The 26,151-nt window shown below is 41.1% G+C and overlaps 1 protein-coding gene across 3 annotated transcripts in view; it reads left to right on the top strand.

Moving 5' to 3' along the window:
• fat1a (FAT atypical cadherin 1a) overlaps positions 1 to 22,587 on the top strand; it is a 101,896-nt gene extending 79,309 nt beyond the window's left edge. For 2 of the 3 annotated variants that reach the window (XM_088008731.1, XM_088008729.1), the window contains 15 exons: positions 734 to 1,120; positions 1,346 to 1,560; positions 4,053 to 4,190; positions 4,382 to 4,525; positions 6,663 to 6,860; positions 7,963 to 8,556; positions 9,490 to 9,712; positions 9,798 to 9,929; positions 10,835 to 10,992; positions 11,571 to 12,039; positions 12,309 to 12,462; positions 13,748 to 13,858; positions 13,947 to 14,590; positions 15,049 to 15,186; positions 19,833 to 22,587. In XM_088008731.1, coding sequence (XP_087864857.1) covers positions 734 to 1,120; positions 1,346 to 1,560; positions 4,053 to 4,190; positions 4,382 to 4,525; positions 6,663 to 6,860; positions 7,963 to 8,556; positions 9,490 to 9,712; positions 9,798 to 9,929; positions 10,835 to 10,992; positions 11,571 to 12,039; positions 12,309 to 12,462; positions 13,748 to 13,858; positions 13,947 to 14,590; positions 15,049 to 15,186; positions 19,833 to 20,500 — 4,373 coding nt within the window. In that variant the 3' untranslated portion in view covers positions 20,501 to 22,587. Of the gene's footprint in view, positions 1 to 733; positions 1,121 to 1,345; positions 1,561 to 4,052; positions 4,191 to 4,381; positions 4,526 to 6,662; positions 6,861 to 7,962; positions 8,557 to 9,489; positions 9,713 to 9,797; positions 9,930 to 10,834; positions 10,993 to 11,570; positions 12,040 to 12,308; positions 12,463 to 13,747; positions 13,859 to 13,946; positions 14,591 to 15,048; positions 15,187 to 18,056; positions 18,093 to 19,832 lie in introns of all 3 variants that reach the window. The other variant, XM_088008735.1, reaches the window with a different exon arrangement.
• The last annotated feature ends 3,564 nt before the right edge of the window (positions 22,588 to 26,151 follow it).

The following is a 26,151-nucleotide window of genomic DNA, read 5'->3' as shown; positions in this document are numbered from 1 at the left end:
TTGATAATGGCAGCGGAGGAAGTGAATGAAGACATTCAGTTCGTGTCGGCCACGCTTCTAAACACTGAGCAGTTAAAGTCGGAGCAAGAGGAATTCTTAGGACATTCATTTGTTTGTCAAGATGTTGTTTGACTGGGCTCTACTCTCTTTTTGGTGAGGAATGGTTGTTAACAACATATGCAATTTCCAGTAAAATTCTGTGATGCACCGAGCTGGTGCATCACATCACATATGTCATGTCAGAGTGACAGCAGTTGGGTGAAATCAGATCCAATCATATAAAACTTTCAACAGAGTCTGCATTTGTTGAATCTCTTCTCAGCAGCTGAAGGTTCAGACCCTCTGCACGAAGCAAAGCTTAGAACAAGAGGCTGGTTTTTACCAGGCATGTTTAGGCAAAAGACTTGAAATTACAGCTGCAAATGTAGAAAATTGTATTTCTACTTGTCATACTTTATGGTTTTTATTTGAAAAATATATGAAAATTGCAATAATATACATTTATGTATGTATTTATAATGTGACGAATCATGAAATTGTATCCAAGTCTTTAATGCTCGCTAAGAAAAACTGATGTGCCAGTTACTTGGGTTAAATGGCACCAGGGGGAAGTAATAATTATGTACAACCAGACTCTCAAACTAATTGCAAACTGAACTTTGTCATTTGATGAATTAAAAGAGTGATTGTTGAAGTGTCATGGACAATTCTGGGTTTTTTTTGGTTATTCTAGGTCTTAACGGTGATATCGTCTACTCCCTGGCTGACTCTGCTGATGGATTCTTCTCCATTGACGAGCAAAGCGGCGTGATCACCCTGGAGCGCCCCCTGGACCGCGAGGTGCAGTCGGTGTATGAACTGAAGGCCCGTGCCAGCGACCGGGGCTCTCCACGTCACTCCTCGCTGTGCGAGGTGGTGGTCTCGGTGCTGGACATCAACGACAACCCGCCGGTGTTCGAGCACCGGGAGTACACGGCCAACCTGTCCGAGGACGTGGCAGTGGGCACCCAGGTGGTCCGAGTGCAGGCGGCTAGCCGCGACGCCGACGCTAACGGGGAGATTTCCTACAGCATCATAAGCGGGAATGAACATGGCAGATTCAGTGTGGATCCCCGCACTGGTACGTAACCAACCTGGTTTTACTTTTATGTAATCTGAAGTTTTCCACTTGATTTTTGTTTTTCATCATTTGAAATTTTATTACATATACTGTTTTTTTTTTTTGATCCATATGACTTCCCAAATGTTATTTTGATTGTAGTGCTTTCTAGCTATGGATTTTAAAAATTCTTCATTTGTAGACTTTTATTTTGTTATTTAAACTCCACTTCCTCTTGCCTTGCAGGCGATGTATTTGTGATCGATGCGTTGGACTATGAGGCGTCTCATGAATATTATATCACCGTGGAGGCCACAGATGGGGGCTCTCCTCCACTCAGCGACATCGCTACTGTGAACATCAACCTTACCGATGTTAACGACAACAAGCCCATCTTCAGCCAGGATGTCTACACTACAGTCATCAGCGAGGATGCCGAGCTCGGGAAGGCCGTATTAACGGTAAGGACTAGCTGTGTCAACGTTAACGAATGCAGTTAATCTGAAGATTTTAACACGCTGATATTACATAATGTAGATTAGTGAAACTACCTATTTAGACCTAAAAGCTTCTCTCCAAAAGAGGGTTGACTTATTCACAGCAGTGTGTTATGGACTCGACACATAGGGACCGAAAGGAGAAGGTTTTCTGTGACAACTGACAGCAACATGAGTTACAATTTTTTTGACTTTCTTGTGTTTGGTCTCTAGCCCTCGTGTTCATGTCTTCATGTACGAGCTTCAAGTTTCACATTCTTGAATTACGACGTTCACTCTGCTGGATGAGGACAATCAACTGTTGCCTCATTGCACAAATTCCATAGAAAATGAACAGAAGAGCGACTTTAATAAATTAATGTTTAAAAATACATGACATCATTTTAACCTTCCTGCATATAAAAACCTGAAAAGCTGAGAATCTCCAGACATGCTTGGTTTGAGACAATGAAACCAAGCATGCAGACATTTCTTTTTTGAAAATATGCATAAAGTCTTTTGATATGGGCATTTGCCCAGGGCCGCATCAGAAAGGGGTGGTGCATTCAAGAACTGGAAAATAAAATATAACCTTATCTGTCAATTGTCCCCTGAATAAGTTTGCTATATCTCTATGCATGTGTAATAGAGTAAGTTTCCCATATTTAAATTTCATGCTAATAAAGTTAGGCATAGTGATTAATTGTGATTAATCATAGCAGCAGAGTGTGATTAATTGATTAAATTCCTTAATCGGCTGACAGCACTAGAAAGGATACACGTTCTCTCTGAGTTATGCTTAGCTTGTACAGAGCAGATGAGTTTTTTTTTTTTTTTTTGCTGTGATTACCCATAATCACTCCAAAACCATGTGAAGGGTTTGACATATTTCATCACTCCTGATTTCCCTCCAGCCAGATGTGTCAGTTCATCCACCTTCTCCCTCTGTGGTTCATTTCCTCGCTCACGGCCTGTCTCCTCTCTGTCCATTATTCGCTGAATGCACTATCACATATCTGCACCTGTGGCAAACCACCATCTGGTGGAGCAGCTAAATTAGGACCGCTGCTCTTCATGCTCACTGCAACGCCACGTTCTGGTTCAATATCTGACACACATACTAAAGCCGGAGACTGAACGCATGTGACTCATTAGGCCTCCTATTCAACTCGAGGTATTTGTAACCTTTAGCCCATCTCATTTTAACTCCCTATTGATTTCTGTCTTCCCTCTGTTTGAAAATGATCCCCACTCCCAGCCCTTTATCTGTACATCTAAGGTACCTGAATATAAATGAACCGTCAGAAAATTAGATTTTAATGCATGCCATTGTCTCATACCTGTAAATCCTCTGTGTGCTAATTTCCCCAGGGATCCTTTTTTTGTATTTGACATTTATTGAGGTTTTCAGTGCTGTGGAATTTGTTGTTGTGTGTGTGCGTGTGTGTGTGTGTGTGTGTGTGCGCGTGTGTGGGGGTGTGTGTGTGTGTGGGGGGGTGTGTGTGTGTGTGTGTGTAAAGCTGCATAGCTAAATTAATTTTGCATCGGCTCTCAAATGTTAAAATGCCATGATTTTTGATGTGAGAAAAAATCATGGCAGCTTGATAGAGAGACAGCTTGATAAATAATATTGCAACGTTTTCCATATATGATATGATGCGACATTTATCCTGCATAACTCAAGTGAAAGAAAAAATAACATATTTTTGGTATTTTACGGCCATAAATAAACCGTCTTAGGAACAAGTTAATACTGATGCTACTTCTACTAATTACTACTGATGCCAACGTCAGTTTAAGACAAATGTCATCTCAAAGTACTTTAATAATGAAATAAGGTCTTGTTATTTTAAAACTCTAAATTTTTTACATCAGAGAAGAAATATTTTCCCCTTATTAAAGCTCCAGTATGGAACAAAAAGATATTTATTTACGCATTTGTCAAAACTCTGTTTGTGGTGACAGTGTGATATGAGAGATAAACTGTGAAGAAACTTAAGTTCCTCTGCATTCTCCCAATGCTAACTAGAAACAACCAATCAGAGGCAGGAGGAGGGTCTTACCACTGTCAATCACCCTGTAGGTGGCGCTTTACTCTCTGCTATGCTTCAGCTATTTCCTGATAGAATCGATCATGAATGCTAAGGCTAGTTAGCATGCCTGATCACGGCGGATAAATGGTATTCCTGTAGCTGTGAGTTTTTTTCTCTTTTAGCAGCTAGCACATGAGGACTATTAACAGCGCTAAGGTCCTCCTCCTGGCTCTGACTGATTGTTTTTGACTGGAAGCGGTGCATTTCTTCAGAAGGCAACAGCAGCTCAGGGAGGAGGAGGAGAATGATCGTTTCACAGATTATCTGTCTTATATTGTACTGTCAGGACAAAAAAAAAAAAAAAAAAAAATATATATATATATATAGCATATATAGGTGGGTATATGTTAACCAATTCTCTGTGGCATTCTCTTTGACTGAAAGGTGGTGGCCGAGGATTCCGATGGACCATCCCACAATCACATCCGCTACTCCATTGTGGACGGCAACCAAGGCAGCCCGTTCACCATGGAGCCGCTGCGCGGGGAGCTTAAAGTCGCTCGCCAGCTGGACAGAGAGAGAGTAAGTGGAGCAGCCGATACTTCCTGGCTGTTCTCATGCAATGTAATCCATTGAGGAACTAATTGCAGTGAATGCAAAATCCAATCAGACTCATGCCGACTTAATAGGGAGGCTTGTTTAGTGATTTGCATTATTGCTTAGAAAAGCACTTTTGTTCATGTACAGTAACTCCTGCTCTCTGTTTCCCCCAGATGTCTGGGTACACTCTGAAGGTGGTCGCCGTGGACAACGGGGTGCCCCCTCTCTCCAGCAGCGCCATAATCAACATTGACATCTCAGACGTCAATGATAACCCACCCCTTTTCTCCCAGGCCAACTACAGCCTCATCATCCAGGTGAGAGGGGGCTGAGGGGGGTCAGTGCAGATTGCTGATCAGAGTGAAAAAGATAGATGGAGAGGGAGAAAGAGACGAGGGGCTGCAGGAGGGATCGCAGCGGACACAGAGAGAGATTAGGCGAAAGAAATAACGGACGGCTTTGTGAGCAGAATATCAAGAAGGAGGAGGATGGAGGAAGAACAAAGGTAGAAAGAAGGGAGAAGCAGGGGATTGAAAGACAGAGGTTGAATCTTAAAGTGCAGGAACACAGATCAGGGATGGAGGGAGTGAATCTACAAGGTGGAAAGATGAGAGGGGATGGCTTATTAGAGGAAGGGGGGAGGATAAGAAACATTAAAGGGAGCTGCATCAATAGAGTGGTGGAAGCTCAGTAGAAGAGAGAATGCTTTCTTCCCTGAGCATTTAGGAAGGATAGTAAAGCGACTGATGCACTAAAGTTAACTGATGAATGAACTCAGCAAGTTTAGACCTTTGTTAGAAGGATGAATATGCTAAACTAGTGGAGCATGCTATTAACTGATAATTATAGCTATAATTCTGAAAGTGAACATCCAGAGCTCCTACATGTCAATCCTACATCCATAAATCCATGCAGCCTTTGGCTAAAAACGCTTCATGAAAACTTATATTTGAATATTTTAAACGGGACTAGAACAAACCAAAACTCTATCCGGGAAGTTCCTCCAAAAGTGTGTTTGAACCCCTGGTGGTGGGATGAGGAACATCAGGTATGACACTAAGACTATTTGGACATTCTTACTATGCATGCACATTAGGTATTTATATGGCTTTTACAACTTGCCTCAAAATTCATTGAACAGATAATTCAATGAAATAATTATTTTTATCTATCTCTTTATGCTCCTTATCGACAGTGTCCTATAAGTTACATATACAGCTACATTCATCTTTAGAAAACATACAAAAGCAAATTCAGTAACGCCACGTCAGAACAAATGCTCTCCTACAACACTTTATAAAACAAAGCTAAACAGTTAGAACACAGGAAAACTGTTGCCACATATCAGCCAATTTCATATAAATGAGACAATTTATGACTGTCAGGGTTTCCAAAGAATTGTATGATATTTACTTTGTACTGGATTCAATTTGCAACTCATTTATTTATGTGATCAGTGGACAGAACACATGCCAGCTTGCTGCAGAGCATCAGATCTGAACATTGCTTCACCTCTTCACTGCCTGTGCTTTATGGCCTATTAGGGTTTGATCAAAGTATTGCAGTAAATTCTCTTAAATCAACCATGAGGGGGAAAATCCAGAGCTACACATACTGTACACACCCACAGAAGATCGATAGCTTTTTTTTTTTTTAGCTCTGCAGAATGAATGTAATGGGTTGCAAAAGATTCAATAGATGTCAGATGTGGACATTATTCAGGCACAAAAAGGAGAACACTTTCTTTTCAAACTTTTGCTGTTCTTTTAACTTCTACTGTCTGATCAGTCAGAGCCAACAGAGACTTTAGAAAATAAAGAATCATGGAGGTAGCTCTTCTTTTGTCCAGTTGGAAAAACTATGAACAGTTAGAAATGGTCAGCATTAAAGCAGAACCTTCCAGAAGCCGGATGCTTCAAGCTAAGTTCTGTCATTAACATGTCATCTCCATTACTCACAAACTATTTTTAAAACAACACAGAGGTTTCATTGATCTGGTCTTACTTTATTTGTTGCCTTGATGAAATTAGAAATAGATGCAAACACACACACACACGCACACAATGTACTCAATTTAATGGATATGTTTGCAGGAGTATGTTTGAAAGTCAGAAGAATGTCCTTTTAGTCCTAAGGGTTTTTAAATAATTGATAGCTGAATGTTTCTGGTAGATCAGAAGCAAAAGGTAATAAATTCCAGCTGACCAGCTGAAATAAACTGAAATAAAAGCTTGCAAATGTCATTCTCTATGTAGTGACTCTCTGTTGTGAGTTTCAAAACTATTCCGATTGACTGAGATGCACCTATTTTCCATGGAGGTGGGATCAGTTTCAGATGGCCTTTTGTCCAGCTCAGCGACGCTCTTTCAGTTCACAAAGCAGCATTGATGCATTTCAGAAGTCAATGACTTCAAGCAAAGCACGTCTTCTCATCACACCTCTTGTGACTCTCAGGAGAATCGACCAAAAGGCACCAGCATTCTTCAGCTGGCCGTGAGCGATCGAGACGCTTCACACAACGGCCCACCTTTCACCTTCACCATCGTGGAGGGGAATGAGGGCAGCGTTTTCCACATCAACCAGCAGGGAGCGCTGGTGACCACAGGGGTGCTGAGCAGGAAAACTAAAGAACACTACTTACTTCAAGCGCAGGTGAGTCCCAGAGTCGAGGTGAGACAAGGGTCGGCGGTTTGCATCAATTTAAACTTTGGAGCTTTGGCAGATTTCTGTTAATCCCCATTCTTTTCCCTCCTGCCTTCCATCGCTTCTCCAAGCAGTCTGAACCCCCTGAAGTATTTTACTGAGAGCTTGCTGCACCGAGAGCAACTTTACCAGAGAAGCTGAATAGAAGTAAAATCTAATTTGATTTGATTTGATTTAAATAGAAGTATCAATCAATCAGTCAAGTTTATTTTTATAGAGCATTTCAGCAACAAGGCAGTTCAAAGTGCTTCACATCACTTACATTAAAACATAAAAACATCAAAAACACATCAACAGTTGTGAAAGCCAATAACCAATATTGCATTTTGTCACGAGTTATTGTTAAAATCATCATTACATTTCTAATATGTTAATCAATGTTTTATTAATTATGGCTCCAAAGCAATACTAAATAGGTGGATTTTTAGTCTTGATTTAAAGGAACTCAGCATTTTGTCTATTTTGCAGTTTTCTTGAAGTTTGTTCCAGATTTGTGGTGCACAGAAGCTGAGTGCTGCGTCACCAGAACTAGAACCAGAGAGACCCGAGAGGTCTGGAAGGTTGATACAACAACAGCAGATCTTTAATGTATTGTGGTGCTAAACCGTTGAGTGATTTACAAACTAACAAAAGTATTTTAAAAGTCTATAAAAGTCCACAGCTGCTTCAAAGCACCTTATAGACGACTAAATAGGACAGAGAGCAGCTTTGATTTGGCTCTGTCACGTGTTACCTCGGTGGAAGGGAACAGAGGAGAAATGTGTGGGCAGATGGGACATGAAAAGTGTGATGTCGTTGTGCACACAAGACTCAAGCTCCGATGTGAGTCATTGCTGTTGGTTGTTTTCCTGCAGAACCAACAGCTAAATCTCTTGAAAGTGTGGTTGTTAAGATGTTTGATCTCGTTAATGTTTTGTTGGCTCTCTGTATCTGGTGCATTTGCAATGTGTGGATGCTGTTAGCCGAGGGACTGAGGCAGCAGTGGAAGAGTTTGATTGCCCTCTGGTGTTAGAAGGCAGGTAACGCCTCACTGTCCTGCTCTCCTGTGCAGGTGTCTGACAGTGGCAAGCCCCAGCTGTCCTCCACCGCCTTCGTCAGCGTACGAATCATCGAAGAGAGCATTTATCCCCCTGCCGTACTTCCGCTGGACATTTTTGTCTCTGTTGCTGGCGATGAGTACCCCGGGGGCGTGTTGGGAAAGATCCATGCCACTGACCAGGATATCTACGACACCCTCACCTACAGCCTCGCTGCTCCCGCTTCCTCGCCAGCAGACGAGAGCAGAGCCTTGTTTTCGGTCTTGGCCTCGGATGGCAAAATCATCGCCCTGCGGCCTCTTGATGTGGGCCAGTACCCTCTGAACGTGACGGTGACCGATGGACGCTTCACAACCCCAGCCGACGTCAATGTGCACATTCGCCAAGCGACTCGTCAGGCCTTGGACAACTCCATCGCGGTGCGCTTCGGAAGCATTGCCCCAGAGGAGTTCATCGGGGACTACTGGAGGAACTTCCAGCGGGCGCTCAGGAACATCGCCGGGGTCCGCAGGAGCGAGGTCCAGTTGGTGAGCCTTCAGCCAGAGCAAGGAGATCTGGACGTCCTGTTGACCCTGGAGAGATCTGGGAGCCCCTACCAGTCCCAGGAGGTAAGACCAACCAGAACAGGATGTTTCAAAAGGGTGTATTTTATTTTTCACTCATGAGATTTTATTAATTTAGCATAATTTTAAAATCAGCTGTCTAATTTATTAGTTTTAGGCAACCTTTTTCTTTACTATTATGTAAAATCAACTTTTTTGAGCATATAATGTTATTTCCTCATCAAAAACATAGCTGGAGTGTTACTTTGATTCTTTCAAGCATGTTTGAGAAATCCTTTAGTCTCTCATAGAAACCATTCAGCTGAGCAAAACTCCTGGTGGGACCAAGCTCCACCTTTAAGGCACAGCTCCTCCTTGGAGCTGCAGTTTCTAATCTTCAGAGCTTCAACTTCACAGAGCAGCCTGTCCTCATAACTCCCCCTCTCAGCTCCTTCAGACTAGCCAGCAGGAATTAGCAAACACCCAGTGGAACTGATTATTTGCTGAGATCAGAATATGAGTTACTTCTCAGTGAAACTCTGGTAAAAACATTAGAGGGTTAATAGAGGAGCCATGTTGTGATGACTTCCTGAATTCGGAGTTTCTGAAAGAGACATAGTTTGTAAAGAGACAGAGGCCCAATTTCAAGGCATTAAATTATGAAGTCAAATTTATTTTTTGTCATATGTCATATTCATAGAATTTTTATAACTGAAGGTAACATAGGTAGCATTATTGAGCAGGAAGAACCAAATCTGCTCCTGGAAGGCCGTTTTCAATGCGTCTCTCCTCCAACACGGCTGATTCAAATGCTCCAACTACAGCCTCAGCATGTAAAGCCTTTTGCAGAGGTCTGCCAATGACCATCATTTGATTCATGTTTGGTGAGCCAGAGAGAGAACTGAAACATGCAGAAGATTGTCCAGTGAGGCCTGAGTTTGGACACCCCGGTCACACTAATCCCTTTGACTGAGTCATTTCCTGCTGAATTTTCATCAGGTTGTCTTCCGCAAGCTGAACTCCTCTGCGGCTATGATCGAGGACATGATCGGGGTCCGCATCGTGCGCGTGGTTCAGAAGCTGTGTGCGGGTCTGGATTGCCCGCTGCACTTCTGTGACGAGGTCGTCTCTCTGGATAAAACCGCCATGTCCACGTACAGTACAGCCCGCCTCAGCTTTGTCACGCCGCGGCATGTGAGGACGGCCACGTGCCAGTGTGACGGTACTTCAATCACACAAACACACACATTGGGTGTTTTGTTCCAGTAAGTCTCCTGTTGATAACTGCGGTGTGTCGTGACATTTAGGCGGTAAGTGTCCTGTCCTGAACAACGTGTGTGAGAACAGCCCCTGTCCAGAGGGGATGGACTGCGTGGCTGACCCCAGAGACACCGTCTACAGCTGTGTGTGTCCAGAGGCCAAAAAGGGCAAATGCTCCGGTAGGAACTTTTCCTTTTTTTTTATATTAAAACCTTTTCTACATGAACTGCCGTCTCTGGAGTTGTAAAGTTGCAGTCCATTAGCTGACCTGATAAATGTACAAATAGCATTTACAAATATAAATTAGCTTATTGTAAATATGCAATGGAGATGTTTTTTTTATTTTTTTTATTTTTTTATCGCATCACACAATTCACATGATCAACAACAGAAGTTACTACTGTCAGTAAAGATGAGGAAGATGACAGGAAGTGGTAGGAGGATGATGGCAGGGCATGTTGTTTAATGACTTATTGTGTGAATAAACTTTTTCACGTGTGATTTTAATTGCATTTCTTATGAAAACACCAACATTTTGCACACATTTATAATGGAATTCGATTTTGCAGACAGTCGCTGTTGATGCCACTCACCTAAAACGCTGAAAATTGTCTCATTTCATTGGCCGGCTGATTTCTCTCTGCATCTAGGGGGAAAAAAAACAACAAAAAAAAACAAAAACGTTTGTACTTGTACTGGGAGGAAATAAAACTATTGCAAGTTATTTTAGTCATTGTTTGTGTGAGAACATTTTAGGTAATTTGTAGATGCTGAGAGACAAAATACAAACAACTCGTCAACACTGTAAGAATGTCATGACTAGCTAAATGTTAGATGCTAACAGTGCTAAAGTAAACTATCGGCTCCGTGGTTACTATTGATGCTAAAGTACGAGGCTATTTGGCTTTCTGACGTTTTTTTTTTTCTGTGCAAAACTCAAAAAGGTTTTCTTTTTGATCGATGTTGGTCAGGTCTTCACTCCTGAACCCCGTGTCGTTTCATCTAGTCTCCTGAGCTCCATGTGTTGGTTTTGTAGTGCTTTGCTTCTCTTGCTGTTCTCAGTAAATGTTTTTTTTTGTCTCAGATGGCCACTCACTGACCTTCAGTGGAAACGGTTATGTGAAGTACCGTCTGATGGAGAATGACAACAAGGAGCTGATGAAGTTGTCTCTGAGGCTCCGGACCTTCTCCAGCCACGCCACTGTCATGTACGCAAAAGGGACAGACTACAGCATCCTTGAGGTGTGTTCAAACTCATTATGTAGTCGCATCTTCAAATTTGAACCTTTGTCCTCCACATTTAAAAGCCGCATAAGGAAACAGACCTCGCCCTTTCTCTGAGCCCATTCTGTCTGAGAGTTGAAGGGTTCACAAGGGCATTTAAAAGCTCCATTCACACGCCTCACTATGGGAATGTGGCTAGCTGGGAGGAAAAAAAACTAACACAAGCTATTTTAGTACTGAAGGGAAGCAGACAGGAGTTTTACACACATTCCATTTTCAGTCTGTCTGGAGGATCGCTCTGCATGCCAGACAAAGAGGTGTTTAAGTTCCAGGCTGCCATCTAAGGATTTTAACACCAATTGTTTTCATATTTTAGATGTTTGAACAGAATAAAGCTTCCTTTAGTGTCTAAATGACATTTAGATGCTAGGATGAGACGATTTTTCGACTGTATGAAAATGAGTGTTTTACTCAAAACTGCGAAAAACAGTTTTGCGAGCTGAGACCAGGTTACATGATTGGCCTGCTGACATTTCCTGCACATTTAGAGTTTGTTCCGACTCTGGAACTCAGCAGCGTTTTGTCTCTTGAAACAGATTGTAAACGGACGCCTGCAGTACAAATTTGACTGCGGCAGCGGCCCTGGCCTGGTGTCGGTCCACAGTGCCCAGGTTAACGACGGGGAGTGGCACTCCGTCTCCCTGGAGGTGGACGGTAATTACGCCAAGCTGGTTCTGGACCAGGTGCACGCCGCCTCGGGCACGGCCCCGGGCACGCTGCGTACGCTCAACCTCGACAACAACATTTACTTCGGCGGACACGTCCGCCAGCACTCCTCGCAGCGCCTGGGCCGCAGCCTGTCCGTCGCCAACGGGCTGCGCGGCTGTATGGAGGCCATGGCACTGAACGGCCTGGAACTGCCGCTGAACAGCCGGGCGCGGCGGGCGCAGGCCGTGCTGGAGGACATGGTGGACGTGGCCCCGGGCTGCGCTCTCGCGCCTGAGGAGAGTTGCTCCAGCAACCCCTGCACCAACGGAGGGAGCTGCATCTCATTGTCCAATGGAGGTGAGTCTTTCTCTGCTCCTTTAATCATCTGCACCGATTCACATCGACCCTAAACCAGAAGAATCATAAATTATAGACAGAAGAGATACATCAAGGCAGTCTCATCTGCAGGTTTTTTTTTTAAAGAAATATGCAAAATTTGTTCAGATTTACACAAAACACCTGCATAATTAAAGAAAAAAATCCCATTCCTCATCAGAATTCTGATTGCATGAATGTTACGCTCAGCGCCTCGTCCTCATTAGCCTTCTTTTGCCTGAACTCCACAGGATACTTCTGCAAGTGTCCTTCCTCCTTCATGGGCTCCCAGTGTGAGCTTGCAATAAGCCCCTGCGCCTCCAACCCCTGCCTGTACGGCGGCACCTGCGTTCCCCGCGTCGACGACTTCTACTGCCAGTGCCGGGGCCAGTACTCTGGACAGAGGTAACGGTGATAGGAATGTGCTGCTAATAAATCAGCCCAGCTTCCATGTGTGATTTCTAATGTATGAGAACCATTCCTCTCATCTCATGTTTAGATTACATTTTTTGATGGAAGGAATGTTGTGTTAATTTGAGGATTTTAGTGATTTATTTGATTGTACTACTCCAGTAACTTTTGAAAAACAGCCATTGGATGCAAAAGTGAATTTGTTTATTTTTCTTATCCCAAAACAGTCATATCTATACATGGTTGCTTAGGAACCGTCCACTACACCCATCCTTAAGCTTGTTGGTTAACTTTACTAAATTGGTTACATTACCCGTACTGGGATTTGATGTGTCGGTTTAATAGCATTAGTATTTCATTATAAAACAGGAGGATAAACACATATAGGTCAAGTTGCTTTGTAAATAATTTTCTGAAAAAATGTAGTTTTTTTATTATTTTCAACTCATTTATCGTTGCAAAACCCAGATATAGAAAGACCTGAAAAAAAGTTCCAATTTGTGTGAGTCCTCTGGAGATGAACATGTTCTGCTTTGAGATTTTTTAAAATGTTTGTTTGTGTAAGGTTTGGCAAAAATATAACATTAAAAATGTAATATAAAATATTTAGCATTTTGTGAAAGTGTTACACATAAATTATATACACATACATATTTTAGACATTTAAATGATCACCCCAAAATTTCTACTTGTTGGTTATTCTGGTTCAGTAATCACAGAGATCCTGCTCAGCCACAGTTTCTCCAGTTGTGTTATTTTTTCCTATCCAACAGCATTCCAAGACTCAAACTATAGAGTTCAATCTCTTAATTTTGAGTAAAAAAACAAGAAGAAAAGTCAACCTGTGTCCATCTTTTTTAAATGGAGACGTAATATTACAACACTGGGTCTTATGGGGTTAAGATCATCTAGAGATCTTTAATCTGTTCTGCTTTTCCAAATAGTTCAAGGTCAGTCAGACTGGATATGAATGTTTTTAAGGTAGCCACTAGGTTTTATTTAGGAGAGTCAGAGTAAAAGAGTTTGACTACAAATACACATTTTTCATATTTGTAAATAAAAGGTACATGTTATTTTTTCTCAATTTCACAATAATTTACTTTCTTATGTTGGTTTATCAAATGTAATGCAAATAGAAGACAATACAAAACATTTTTGTTGTAATGTTAGAAAATCACCAACAAAGCACATTAATGGATTCTTTAGAGATATAGATACAAAATGATTTCTGTCAGCACATCTCAGAAGTGAAGCTCCTGTCCATCCTCACTTTCCTCAGGTGCCAGTTGGGGCCGTACTGCAGAGACAACCCCTGTAAAAACAGCGGGACGTGTATCGACAGCCTGGACGGTCCGGTGTGCGAGTGTGTAGCTGGTTTCCAGGGAGACAGGTAAGTCTGTTTGGACTCAAATTTTCCATCTGGATCAGCTTGACGCTTTGCATCAGAACCTCACTGATCCCTCTCCGTTCTGTCCAAGGTGCCTGAGCGACGTCGACGAATGCATCAAGAACCCGTGTGCCAACGGAGGCCAGTGTCAAAACACCTACGGCTCCTTTAAGTGCAACTGCTCTCTGGGTTTCCACGGGCAGAAGTGTGAGCTCCCAGAGGAGGTGCAGAATCAGTTTGTCTCCACACCCTGGAACATCGGCCTGGAGGAGGTGATCGGCATCGTGGTCTTCTTGCTCAGCATCTTCATCCTGGTCCTCTTCTTCATCTTCATCCGCAAGAGAGCGTGCCGCAGCAAGTCGAAGATGGGCGGCGCCGACAAACACCCCAGCGGCTCCAGCGTGCCTCACTCCTTCCTCCAAAGGCCGTACTTCGACTCCAAGCTCAACAAGAACATCTACTCTGACATCCCCCCTCAGGTCCCCGTGCGCCCCATCTCCTACACTCCCAGCATTCCTAGCGACTCGCGGAACAACCTGGACAGGAACTCGTTCGAAGGCTCCACCATCCCGGAGCACCCGGAGTTCACCACTTTCAACCCAGATTCTGTTCACGGACACCGGAAAACCGTGGCGGTGTGCAGCGTGGCGCCCAACCTGCCCCCGCCCCCTCCATCCAACTCTGTGTCAGACAGCGACTCCATACAGAAACCCAACTGGGACTATGACTACGACAGTAAGTCCGCTTCCCTCTGGCTGCTGTTAAACTAAATCTAACTTATTACATTGTGTGGAAAGTAGGGCTGTCAAAATTCACATGTTGTAACTTTAATAAAAAATATGTTTTTTTTTTTACATATTTGTTAAAGCTGTCAGTATGTTTTGATGGTATGTTGTGAAAAGATTGATCTCCTCCACAAACAAAGCATCAAAGTCATGAGAAATTAACTGATTGCCCTAATAAAAAGATTTGTAAATAAATAGACTTATTAACTAAGTTTACTTATTTTAACAAGTATTTAATCAGGATTAATTCACAGCAACCCTGTTGTTAATCAGATTAAAATTATTCGTTTGACAGCCTTATATGAAAGCGGTGATGCCCAGCCTGAATTGAGTATTTATTATATTTGTCTATTTGAGTAAAAACATGCCTTATGTATCCCAATGTTTGGTTGATTTGCTTCTCTGCAGCTAAAGTGGTGGACTTGGATCCCTGCCTGACCAAGAAGCCAGTGGAGGAGAGTGCCTGCCAGCTGTACAACACCAGAGGCAGCATGTCAGAGGTCCACTCGCTCAGCTCCTTCCAGTCAGAGTCATGTGATGACAACGGTACGCCGCCGTCACTTCAGGACCTGCTAACCTGACAGCTCTACATTTTTAACATTCAGGCGTTTTGTAATGAGTTTATTCCTGTTTTGTGTGATGCCTGGTAAATTTACAGCTAACACTTAGAATTTTTTTATTTTTTTATTCTTTTTGCATGTGCTGAATAAATGACCCAGTAGTGGCTGTGGGGTCACATGACTTTTTTTTTCTGTTTCTTTTCGCTGCGGGGCTTCAGCTCCCATATGGATCAAATCGGTCCACAGATCCAGAACCAGGTTTTAAGCAGGGGGTCCGGCCTGTAAGTCCTCAGTCACTGTCCATACAGACGGAAGAATCACAAGTCCCCCGTCTGATCAGTTCTGCTGATGTTACTGATTGGAAAACATAGAAACCATTTAGGACCCGGCTCTTTGTTCTCACTCTGTGACGTTATTTCAGAAAGAAGACGGATGTTTCAAAGTCGCTCATCGCTTCCTTTGATTTGACATTTTTTCTTACATATCTTTTATTTTCTCTTTTTCTGTTTCTTTCTGTTCTTTTTTGGTGAATTTAGAGACAAATGGATGTTTAACGTCGAAGAGTATTTTACCAGGGTATTCTTATTTCTCTTATGTTCTCCCATCTTTTCATTTGATTTTTCTCGTTTTCACCTACAGGTTCATCTCAGTCAATCAGAATATCATCTAATAGTATTTATTTTTAAATAATACGATTCAAATTGTCAAACTTATCTATATTTATCACATAGTGGTATATTTTAAGCATGTACTTGTGATGTTCTTTGCTGACAACGAGCAAAACCCACAAATTCATTTGGTAACACTTTATTTGAAGGGGTGTGCATAAGACTGACATGACACACGTCATGAACATAAAGAAGTCTTTATGAATGTTTATGACAGTTGTCATGAAGTGTTATTCTGTAAATAATGACACTTTTAATGCAAAGTTGCTCTAAAAGTTGCATTGAAAGTCCATTAAATATTAAATTGTCATTATTTACAAAATCATACAAAGTTTGCACTTTTAATGGACATTTAATGCAACTTTTAGAGCAACTTTGCATTAAAAGTGTCATTATTTACCGAATGACACTTTATGACAACAGCCATAAACATTCATAAAGACTTCTTTATGTTTATGACAGTGTCATGTCAGTCACCCCTTCAAATAAAGTGTAACCATTCATTTTCTTGTACAATTTTAATATTACAGAAAACATCTAAAAAATACATATTGTTAAACAGAATTGATATAAAATGTTGAGCAGGGACAGCTGTAGTGTTCAGAAGATTGTGAAATTCAGGTTTGTAATAGAAACGCAGCCATTTCTTTGATATACTTAACACGAGTTTCAGTTTTTCCAATGAAATTACTGAATAAATTAACTTTTTGATGGTATTTTATTTGCTGAGATGCACCTGTAGATGATGAAGGTCAGTCCATCATCACATCGTTCATCGACACCTTCAAAAATCAGAACATATCCAAATCTGACAGAAAAAAACTATTTGTGTTCGGATCTCTGGGGAATTCCCCTGATTCTTCCATCTGTACTGTGAGTGGCTCCCTCTGGTTCTCAGTACATAGTAGCTGTGTGTTATGTTGCACAGACAGAACCTGACCCCTCCCCCCGTTCCCCCCTCTTCACCCTCGCTACAGTGTTCCCCTCTAACACGGTCTCATCCCAGCCATACCCCCCTCAGACTCGGTGCTGACGCTCCAAAGACTAAAAGTGTGTGAAGAGCGACCAGGACCCCGATGTGTGTTGCCATCACTCCGACCACATTCCATCTGTGTTTGCTTGGTTTTTTGCTTTTTGATAAATGAACAAGGCTTTCATTTTTACTAATGTCAGGTCTCTTTGATCCACTCTCCCCCCAACCCCCCTCTGCCTCTCACAAGCCTCCATTGTGACAGTAATCCACCTTGTCAATTCTGTTGTTGACACTGTGGAAGGAGAAGGTACTCTTCTGGCTTGTGTCCACCAGTGCTGTTGTCCCTCTGTGTTTTGGTGTCCAGTGCAGGTTGAGACTCTGTCATTGTCTTACACAATCGGCCCTCGTCAAACTCTGACCTCCTCATGTTTGGATTCAGATCGTTTTGGGCAGGAATGGGATGGTAATTTGAGGAATTTGGTGATTCATTTAAATGGTTCAGTAGCTTTTCAAAAACAGCCGTTGGAAAAAAAAAAGTTAATTTTTTAAAGTTTTTTTTCTAATCCGTACGGAGTCAGATCTATACAAACAGGCTCAAATTCAAAACTTTATTTTTAATGGTTAATAGTTGCTGTATCTCTAACCATAAAATGAAATACATTAATACACATTATTATTATTATTATTATTATTATTTATTATTACTATTATTTATTATTATTATTATTATTATTATTATTATTATCCTGTTGAAACTCCAGGTTTCCTTCAAGCTTAGATAAAAACTGAACAAAGCACGACGGTTCAAATACTCAGCAGAATCAAAATGGTTTCTAAAATTGTGTAGTTTCTCTGATACATCCTGATATTATTAGGCTGTATGTATATATTTTAGCCCATAACTTAATTTTTTTTTTTCTGTGTTATTAGAAATGAACTAGTAGAAGAATCATTCAGGTGAATCATTCTGAGCACAAAATGAATCAGATATTTATGGCTGTATATAAAATCTCCTGACCAAACCGTGTGTGTAGAAATTACAAAAGGAATATCACACACACCCCTGATGTGTAAGAAAATGACAAAGCTGCTATGCATTTTTTTATTTGCGTCTCATTCTGCCCCCTCCTCTGTTTTGTTGTTATTCTCGGCGTATTGTTGAGGTTTTAACGTGACCTGTTGTTTCTCTCTCTCCCCCTCCTGCCTCGCATAAAGAGTCTTTTTTGGCTCATGATCTCAAGAACCCGAGAGGTGACTTTTTACACGTTTGTTTGTCTGGTGGTCTCTGTTGCTCCTGATCCCATCCTGAAACGCTTTACCACTAACTCAAATCTGAAGCGAGAAGGTGTTGGCTGTGAGGTGAAGGTGACATCATCTAAAGCGCTACCTCGCATGGTTTGAGGCTGCGACATAATGATTACTCAGTGCCTAACCGGATGTATTCCTACTTGTGTTTGTGGCTGTTTTCTTTTTTTTTTATATTTCCAATATCTTACATTTTCATATAGCTTACTACTAATAGCATAAGGGGATTATTATATTAAAAGAAGACAAACAGATCTGCATTAGATGGATAATCTAGCAGAAGCAGTAACGTTAGATTATCATATCATTCCAAAGTGTGATTTTAATCTACTTTGGGTTTATTGCCGCATGTATTGTAATATTTTTGTTACAAGATTCCAATTTTGAAATAGATAGTAAGAGTTTGAAATGCTGTAGTCATGGTGACAGACATGACGAGCAAAAAAAAAAAGAAAAAAGAAAAAAAAATCTACTCATTGTCTTTGGCTACACAGCATATCGACTCTGTATTCTGGTTTGGACATTTACTTTATAGAAACAAAACTGGGTAATTTCTTCAACACAGATATTCATCAATCACTAAATGCATAACATGATGATCACTTTTTCCTGATATAATTCAGTCATAGTAGAAATGTTTTTAAATGCTCCAAATGAACCGTTAAGAGAACATTAGCACTGACTGGATATAAGCAGCTAAATACGTTGTTTATATGTTTAAGTTCACTGTAGTCACTGTTTTATAAAACCCCGTTTGTCTGTCTAACTTATAATTGTCACTATGTCATCGATTTGCACTCAATAAAATCAAGACAGACTCTAATCTCATGAATGAGCAGATAAATAGCTGTAAATAAATATAACTTAAACTCATCCATTTGTAAAATGTAAAAAAATAAATAAAATAAAATTGCTATTTATGAGGGATGCACCGATCAACTTTTTTACATCCGATACCGATACCGATATCTGAGGTTCAGTATCGGCTGATACCGATCTGATACAGAAAAACAACACTGAACTGACTTAAAACCTGTCGGTTCATAAATGTACTGAATTAAAAATATATTTTCTAACTCCACACCATTATTTCACATTTAAATACACCAACAGCTTCACAAGCTTGGTCAAACATGTAAAAAATTACTTTCATTTGTTCAGTTAGTTCAATTAGGAGCAGAACAGTCAAACTGAAACTGACAAAAACAACAGGTTGACTATGTTGGTTAAACGTAAAACTAAACTGCAGCAAACTTATTTTAAATGGTTCAGAAAGTGCAAATAGGATTCTAAATATAATGTCAAATTATAAAGCATGATGTCATTCAGAGCACAAAGCATAGCATTAGACTCAATAGATCTGCCAGTGATACGCGATCTAAAATTTTTTTCAGATGGAATATTGACATTGAATTGGTGCATCTATGCTATTTATTTGTCTAAACAACAACCTCTGTAACACGTTAATAACCGATGTGACCCAGAAGCTCCATGTTCTACTAAAACCAGCTTTTTATAACCTGAACATGGCAGAGTGTGACGAATGTCTGCAGGGTGTAGAGCCTCTTTGTCTTCACACAGCAGTAGCTCCAGCATGACTTTGATTTTTAACATGAACATGTCTGACGTCTCCACTGCAGAGGCCTAATCTCTGTGTTTGTGCTGCGGCCTCTCTTTATCCGACAGGATATCACTGGGACACATCTGATTGGATGCCAAGTGTTCAGCTTCCTGGAATCCAGGAGTTTCCGCATTACGAGGTGGTGGAGTCTCCCGCGCCTCAGTACAACGACCCGAGCGCCATGGACACCGACTACTACCCTGGTGGCTTTGACATCGAGAGCGACTTCCCTCCACCGCCGGAGGACTTCCCCGTCAACGACGACCTCCCGCCGCCGCCTCTGCCGGAATACGGCGACACGCTGCGCTCCCTGAACAGAGAGCTGGAGAAGCCTGGCTCGGGAAGCTCCGGCCGCCGGCGCCCGGCCCGGCCCCAGCTCTACAGCCTTAACCAGTACCTGCCGCACCACTCCTACCCAAGCGACAGCGGCGGTGGCGGTGATGCCGAAGGCCAGGGCGCATCCTCCACTTCCGCTACCATCACCCCGGCCTCCACCGTGGGCAATGGTGGCTACAGAGGGGAGTACGCCTTAGGCTGCGGCCGGGACTTTGACTCTTCCGCTCTGGACGACATGTCCATGTCTCTGTACGCCTCCACAGCCTCCTGCTCAGACATGTCGGCGTGCTGCGAGGAGTCGGAGGCCATGATAAGCGACTACGAGAGCGGCGAGGAAGGCCACTTTGAACAGCTGACCATCCCGATGCTGAACTCCCAACAGCACACTGAAGTCTGACACTGGATCCAAACAAAAGTGCCTGAACCCACAGCTACACAAACCACCAACACTAATAACGCACAGTATGTGGACACCAGGGAGCACCACACACAGCAGAGCGTAGTTGGAAGGGGCGGCTGGGAGGTTCTGCTCATTCACTGCTTCCTTGTTTTGTATCTTTCTGGAATTGGTCGTTTCTTAGAACGCTTTGATCCCACTTTGACAAAAAATGATTTAAAGTTCATCTCCATAAGCTACTGATAGTCTGCGACAATGAAATGATTATTTGATTTCAGTAAATAACAAGAGATTGCTTAAAATGTTTTCCTTGTGATCAGTGATTCTAGGATGTCATCTTTCTTACAAAGCTGGTAGTTTGAGCGTCGGTACGAAGCCGTGTGCTTTTGATTGGTACGAAACTGAAGATGGGCCAAAGATAGCTCATATTATTGAATTTCTCTTTGGGATGAATAAAGTATTTTTGAATTTAATTGAAGTTGCTATCTGACTCTCGGAGTCATTACCAAAAATTGATTGAAACGTTTCGGTTCATCAAGGTCCCACATTTACCTGAGGTTGTCCTACATCAAACCTACACAGTTAACAGCAGGTCGCTATGTTTTCGACAATTTCTGACATTTCTCACATTGTGTTGGCCGGACAGAAAGGACCGAAATGACAACATTTTGGTATGAAACAGAGGCATGAATGAGCAGAAGGAGGAATGAGAGGCCAGAGAAAATACCAAGAGGTAAAAGGAGCCATTTTGTTGCTTCTACCTCTGCCCCTTTAAGATGACATCACCAAGACTTTAAAGGAGACCTATTATGCTTTTCTTCCCTGTTCTAGAAATAGAATCCCCAGCTTGGATTTTCATGTGAATCAAAGTTTCAATAATTAAAAAAAAAAGAGAGAAAAGAGTGAAAACAGTTAATTTGAGCAAAATCAGTTCAGTCTGAATCTGTTAGCAGCTTCAGCACATCCATAAACATCAAACTAGCCTGGAGAAACATTTGAGCAGAGTGATGTTCTGACCTTCTATGCACTAAAACTACTGAGAGGCAAACCGCAGAGCGTTACTGCCGGGTGAACCTTTGGTGTTCCAGACAGCAGGTGGCGCTTCGGTTTCCTCACAAACACCTGCGAACTTGGGCATTTCTGAAGAGAAGCTGCAGGAGTTAGATGGGAAGTTTTATCTTGCTGTCACTGTCACAGTCCATGTTGTTGCAGTTTATTCTTTTACATTTCCGGGGATGTCGTCTTTTTAGCTGGAGTTCATTTACAAAACAGATTTAACTGATTAAATCACTAAAACAAAACCTAATTAAATGAAATTAAGAATAAATCTCAAAGTTAATGGATGGGAAAAGACTGGATTTTTTTGTAAATTGTGCAAAAAATATAGAATGGAGCTATAGGGGGAAAAAATAAAGAAAAAGCTGAAATGGAGTGTAATATGTCTCCTTTAAGTGTAACATTTATCTTGACAACAAAGTGAGTTTTCTGAAGGATCAACATTTCAGTGTAGTACAGAAAATCATCCTAGAAAATAAAAATTGCGACAATATTTTTGTTTCAATAAGATAAAACAAAAAAGGACAAGCGAGATGTTTTTATACGAATCTTCATTTTCAGTGTAAATCTATGTGTACAGTTTTGATTTCAAAATTTACTAGGTTTTGTAGATATTCTATGCTTTTATTTTCAATGAAAAAAAAGATTAAATGGTGTGAAATCAGCCATTCTGTGCTTTCATTCTCTAAAAAAAAGGAGAAGCAAGGCTTTTCTTATCACAGTGTACTCGTAAAAAAGTTTATCGTCTCTAAATGCTCTTTGCAGAAATGGGTCTTCAGTGAACGACTGCATAATCTTGTTATATTTTTTCTTCTGTTTGTACATTTTGATTCTGAAACTTGTTTATTTTTCCACCGAGATAATGGGACCCGATATATTTATAGTGCAGAGTTATTCATGGGCACCGGGGGGCGTTTTTCATGTGTCTGTGTGTGTCTGAGCAACGCTATGGTCTTGTTAAGGTTTTTATTGAGTACTGCCACAAGCTCACGCTTTCCTACTGGCAATAAATTATTCCTAAAAAATGCAAATTATTCTCTGGTGTGGTTTTTATTGTTGGAATGTTTTCATAACTGGCTTTTTGATGTGTTTGTGAAGTAATTCTGCTGTGGTTAGTCTGCTGCAGGGTTTTTGTTCAAAAATAGATTTATGGTAGACACTTTAATGACTTTATCTTAAAGTGATAGTTCAGATTTGTGTTTTTATTTGAGGCCCTGTCAGAAGGTTAAAAGAAGTTCAAATTCTATCTACATGGAGCAGATTTAATTTTTACTTTAATAATTAGTCTCTTGATCTGTGAAATATCTCCACCAAAACTCCAAGAAACTATTTTTATTCTAAATTTAAAGTGGAGGGATTCTTCTTAAGAACAGAAATATATATTTGTTTCAGTCTAATTAAATCCACATCCTAAAATAATACATTTATTATTTACCCACCAATTTTCCAAATGATTTATCAAAGTGATACTAACACTAAAACTGAGGAGAAAATTCTCATTTTGAAATGAACTTTAAACAAGTTGATTTAAAGTTAAACTTTTATTTATATTTTTCTCTTTGGGTTTTAAAGAAACAAAATGTATTCCAGTTTATCAGTTCTGATATCCGAAGTTAAAAGTTTCAGATAAAGTTTGTAAAAAAAAAAAAAAAACATTTTGAATTATAAATCATTTTCTTTCCACTTCACAAATGGAAACCATTTTGTGTTGGTCTTTCACATTAATGTGTGATTCTAATTGGGCTTCTGGCTTAATGGAAACACCACAGTTGGTGAAATTGTGTTTTTTCTTTCTTTTTTTCTCGACGTTAACGGAAAATCTCTCCAGAACCAAAGTGGATAAGAGAAAAATGCTATTCAGTCACTGAGTGAACATGTCGGGTAGATTTGCGGTACAGAAACTCTGTTCTCTTTCCTTTTGTCTGCCTGCAGCCGCTTGCATCAATAAGCCTGGGCTACCTGACATGGGCCTGATTAAAATGACAGGACTCTGGTACCTCCAGGCTCGGTCCAGAGTTACAGCCGACAACGCGCTGTGTGTTTTCTGTTTTCTGTGTTGCGCCGTGGAGTCCTGATCGACAGAGCTGTGTTTCCCCCTCTGAAGAGCCTCCAGAGGTAAGAAGCGGACTCTGGCTCCCTTTAATGATTCACACTGTGAGACAAGGAAGACTCGAGCACATTGCTGCACTGTTGTGCTGAAGTCAAGCAAAGACTACAGATTCCTCACAGGAATTATCTGCATGACAGGACAGCAGCTTTTACACAGCACGGTGGATCACAGCTACTCTGTTGGGACAGAAACTATTCCTACCAGAGAGCTGGCAGGCAGCCTGTGATGAAGAACGTCTGCTTTACACTGGAAAATATCACCGAGTCTTTATTTAAAGCTCATTGGTTGCTTTTACATAAAATAAAATCTAAATAAATCATTGATTTAAAAAATGTAGTCACAATTAATTCAAGCAAGAATCAAAACCAAAGTATCAGCTGATGTTATGATAAAGTAAGACATGTTTCATTTTGATTTGTGGTTCTACTGTAGAGCATAATAACATTTATTCTATTTATTTCTCTTTTAAATGTAAAATTTCATGTTTGTCAGTTTTCAACAAATCAGACCCAGTTTCTGTGATCTTTCTGTTCCATTCATGGCGAAATGGTTCATCTTCATGCTTCATCAGTCGCCTCCACAGTAAGGAGTGAGATGAAGACCTGAGAGCTGGAAGGTGACGTTAAAGTGGCAAAATCAAGAATCAAAAAACCAAGAAAGATTTTTGTTTTAAGATTTTTATTTGTCCACTCTGTGTCTGAAAGGACTCACATCGGTGAAGGTTGCACCTTAACGTTTTTCTGTATGTATCTGCACACAAACCAAAATTCCAGTGTCACACAAAATCATTCTGAGGGCCACAAATGGCCCCCAGGCCACACGTTGGACTCCTGATGTAGGCATAACTCTAAAACAAACAGTGAACATTTCAAAATCTTCATCACAGCTTCATAAAGCTCGAGTTGTGTGGCAGAAAGCTTTCCCTCAGGATCAAGCATCTTAAGATGCTCAACTTTTTTCTTCCTCAAGTGAAACTCTTCCTCAGTTTGGGAGACACTGATCCATCCCAAACATCGGCTGTGCCGGCTAGCTGCTCACCATTCATGAGCAGCTTTAATCTCATGCGTGATTGATTCAATTAACTCTGCAAACAGCAGCAGGTGTTTTTCTGTCACTGAAATAATCAAGTATATTAATGCATTATTCATAACATGAAACCATGAAAGCGGCTCTGAGGGAAGCAGGAGACGTTCAGCGTCAGCTGCTCTCATTAATGTCCACTCAAAAACATGGGACTTTATGTAGTGCTCTCTACCAACCACAAGATGGCAGTAGATGGCTGTTTTTCGATGCTGTAGGAAGGGAGCAGGAGAGCGAAGCGACACTGATGAGGTTAATAAAAGTATTTCATCTCTGGTTGGGTTAATCATGATATATTAGAAACAGAACAGTTTTGTCAGTTATGTTGAAACTTTGTATAACAATTAGTTTTCTCCTCACATACCTGAGGAAGAGGAAGATGACACTCAGCTTCCTCTTCCACATGTTCAAACAAAACTAGACATAAATAATAGATGAAATGACTTTTTGTCATATGTGCACTTTCTGATCATGGGGCTTTTAAAGAAGCTGTGCCTGGAGCTGTGGGTCAGCTGTGGAGCAGCATCCATTGAGCAGATGAGGTTAAGCCAGCTTTCCTGTGCTGAGGCTTGAACTTTGGCCTTTTAATCAACATCAGAATTCACAACTCACTGCAGAAAAGAAAAGGAAACCACTGAAAAGTGGTTTCTGGTCCTGGGTTAAACCCCATTTTGCCTTCAGAACCCCCTCAACTCTTTGTGAGGTTGAGGCTTAACAAGGTTTTGTTAATATTTTCAGAGATATTTCTCTATATTAACTTGATAGAATCATACAAAGCCTGCTGATTATTCAGCCACACATCCATGATGCAAAACATCCCTTTCTAGAACATTCATCTATAGGATGATGATCTGGTGACTGCAGAGTCACAGTGAACATCAAACTGTTTATGTTGAAGTAAACAGTTTGAGATGATCCAGGCTCAGTGATGCAGTGCCTGTTCCTGTTGGACACAGTCAGCAACAACACTCAGGGAGACCGACCTTTTAATTCAATGTTTGTTTGGTACCAAGGAGCTTACAGAGTGGTGAGAAAATATTCCCTAAATCATAACACCAACCTGGACTGATAAAATAAGACAGGATGGATCAATACTTTCATGTTAAATAGACCAAATATTCACTGAACCCTTTGAATGTTGCAGATAATAAACTCATTGTGCCAGGCTATGTTTTTTTCTGAAGTCTGCAGAGCCTGTGAGGATTGTATCTTCAGTTTCCTGTTAGCTGACTGGAGAAGCAGCCAGTGATTTCTAATGACTATCAGTCCATCAGCTTCGAAGCTTGACATGCAGACGGTTATCTACGTTAGTTGTAACAAGTGGTTACTGGGGCTAATATGCCATTTCTCTATATCTACTTTGACCTCTATCATGATTTTTTTTCCAATATAGCTGCCACTCACC

The sequence above is a fragment of the Poecilia mexicana genome, unplaced genomic scaffold (assembly GCF_051168715.1).
Source record: "Poecilia mexicana isolate PSO_F unplaced genomic scaffold, ASM5116871v1 scaffold_2, whole genome shotgun sequence".
NCBI lineage: Eukaryota > Metazoa > Chordata > Actinopteri > Cyprinodontiformes > Poeciliidae > Poecilia > Poecilia mexicana.
This window is presented reverse-complemented; position numbering and strand designations above follow the sequence as displayed.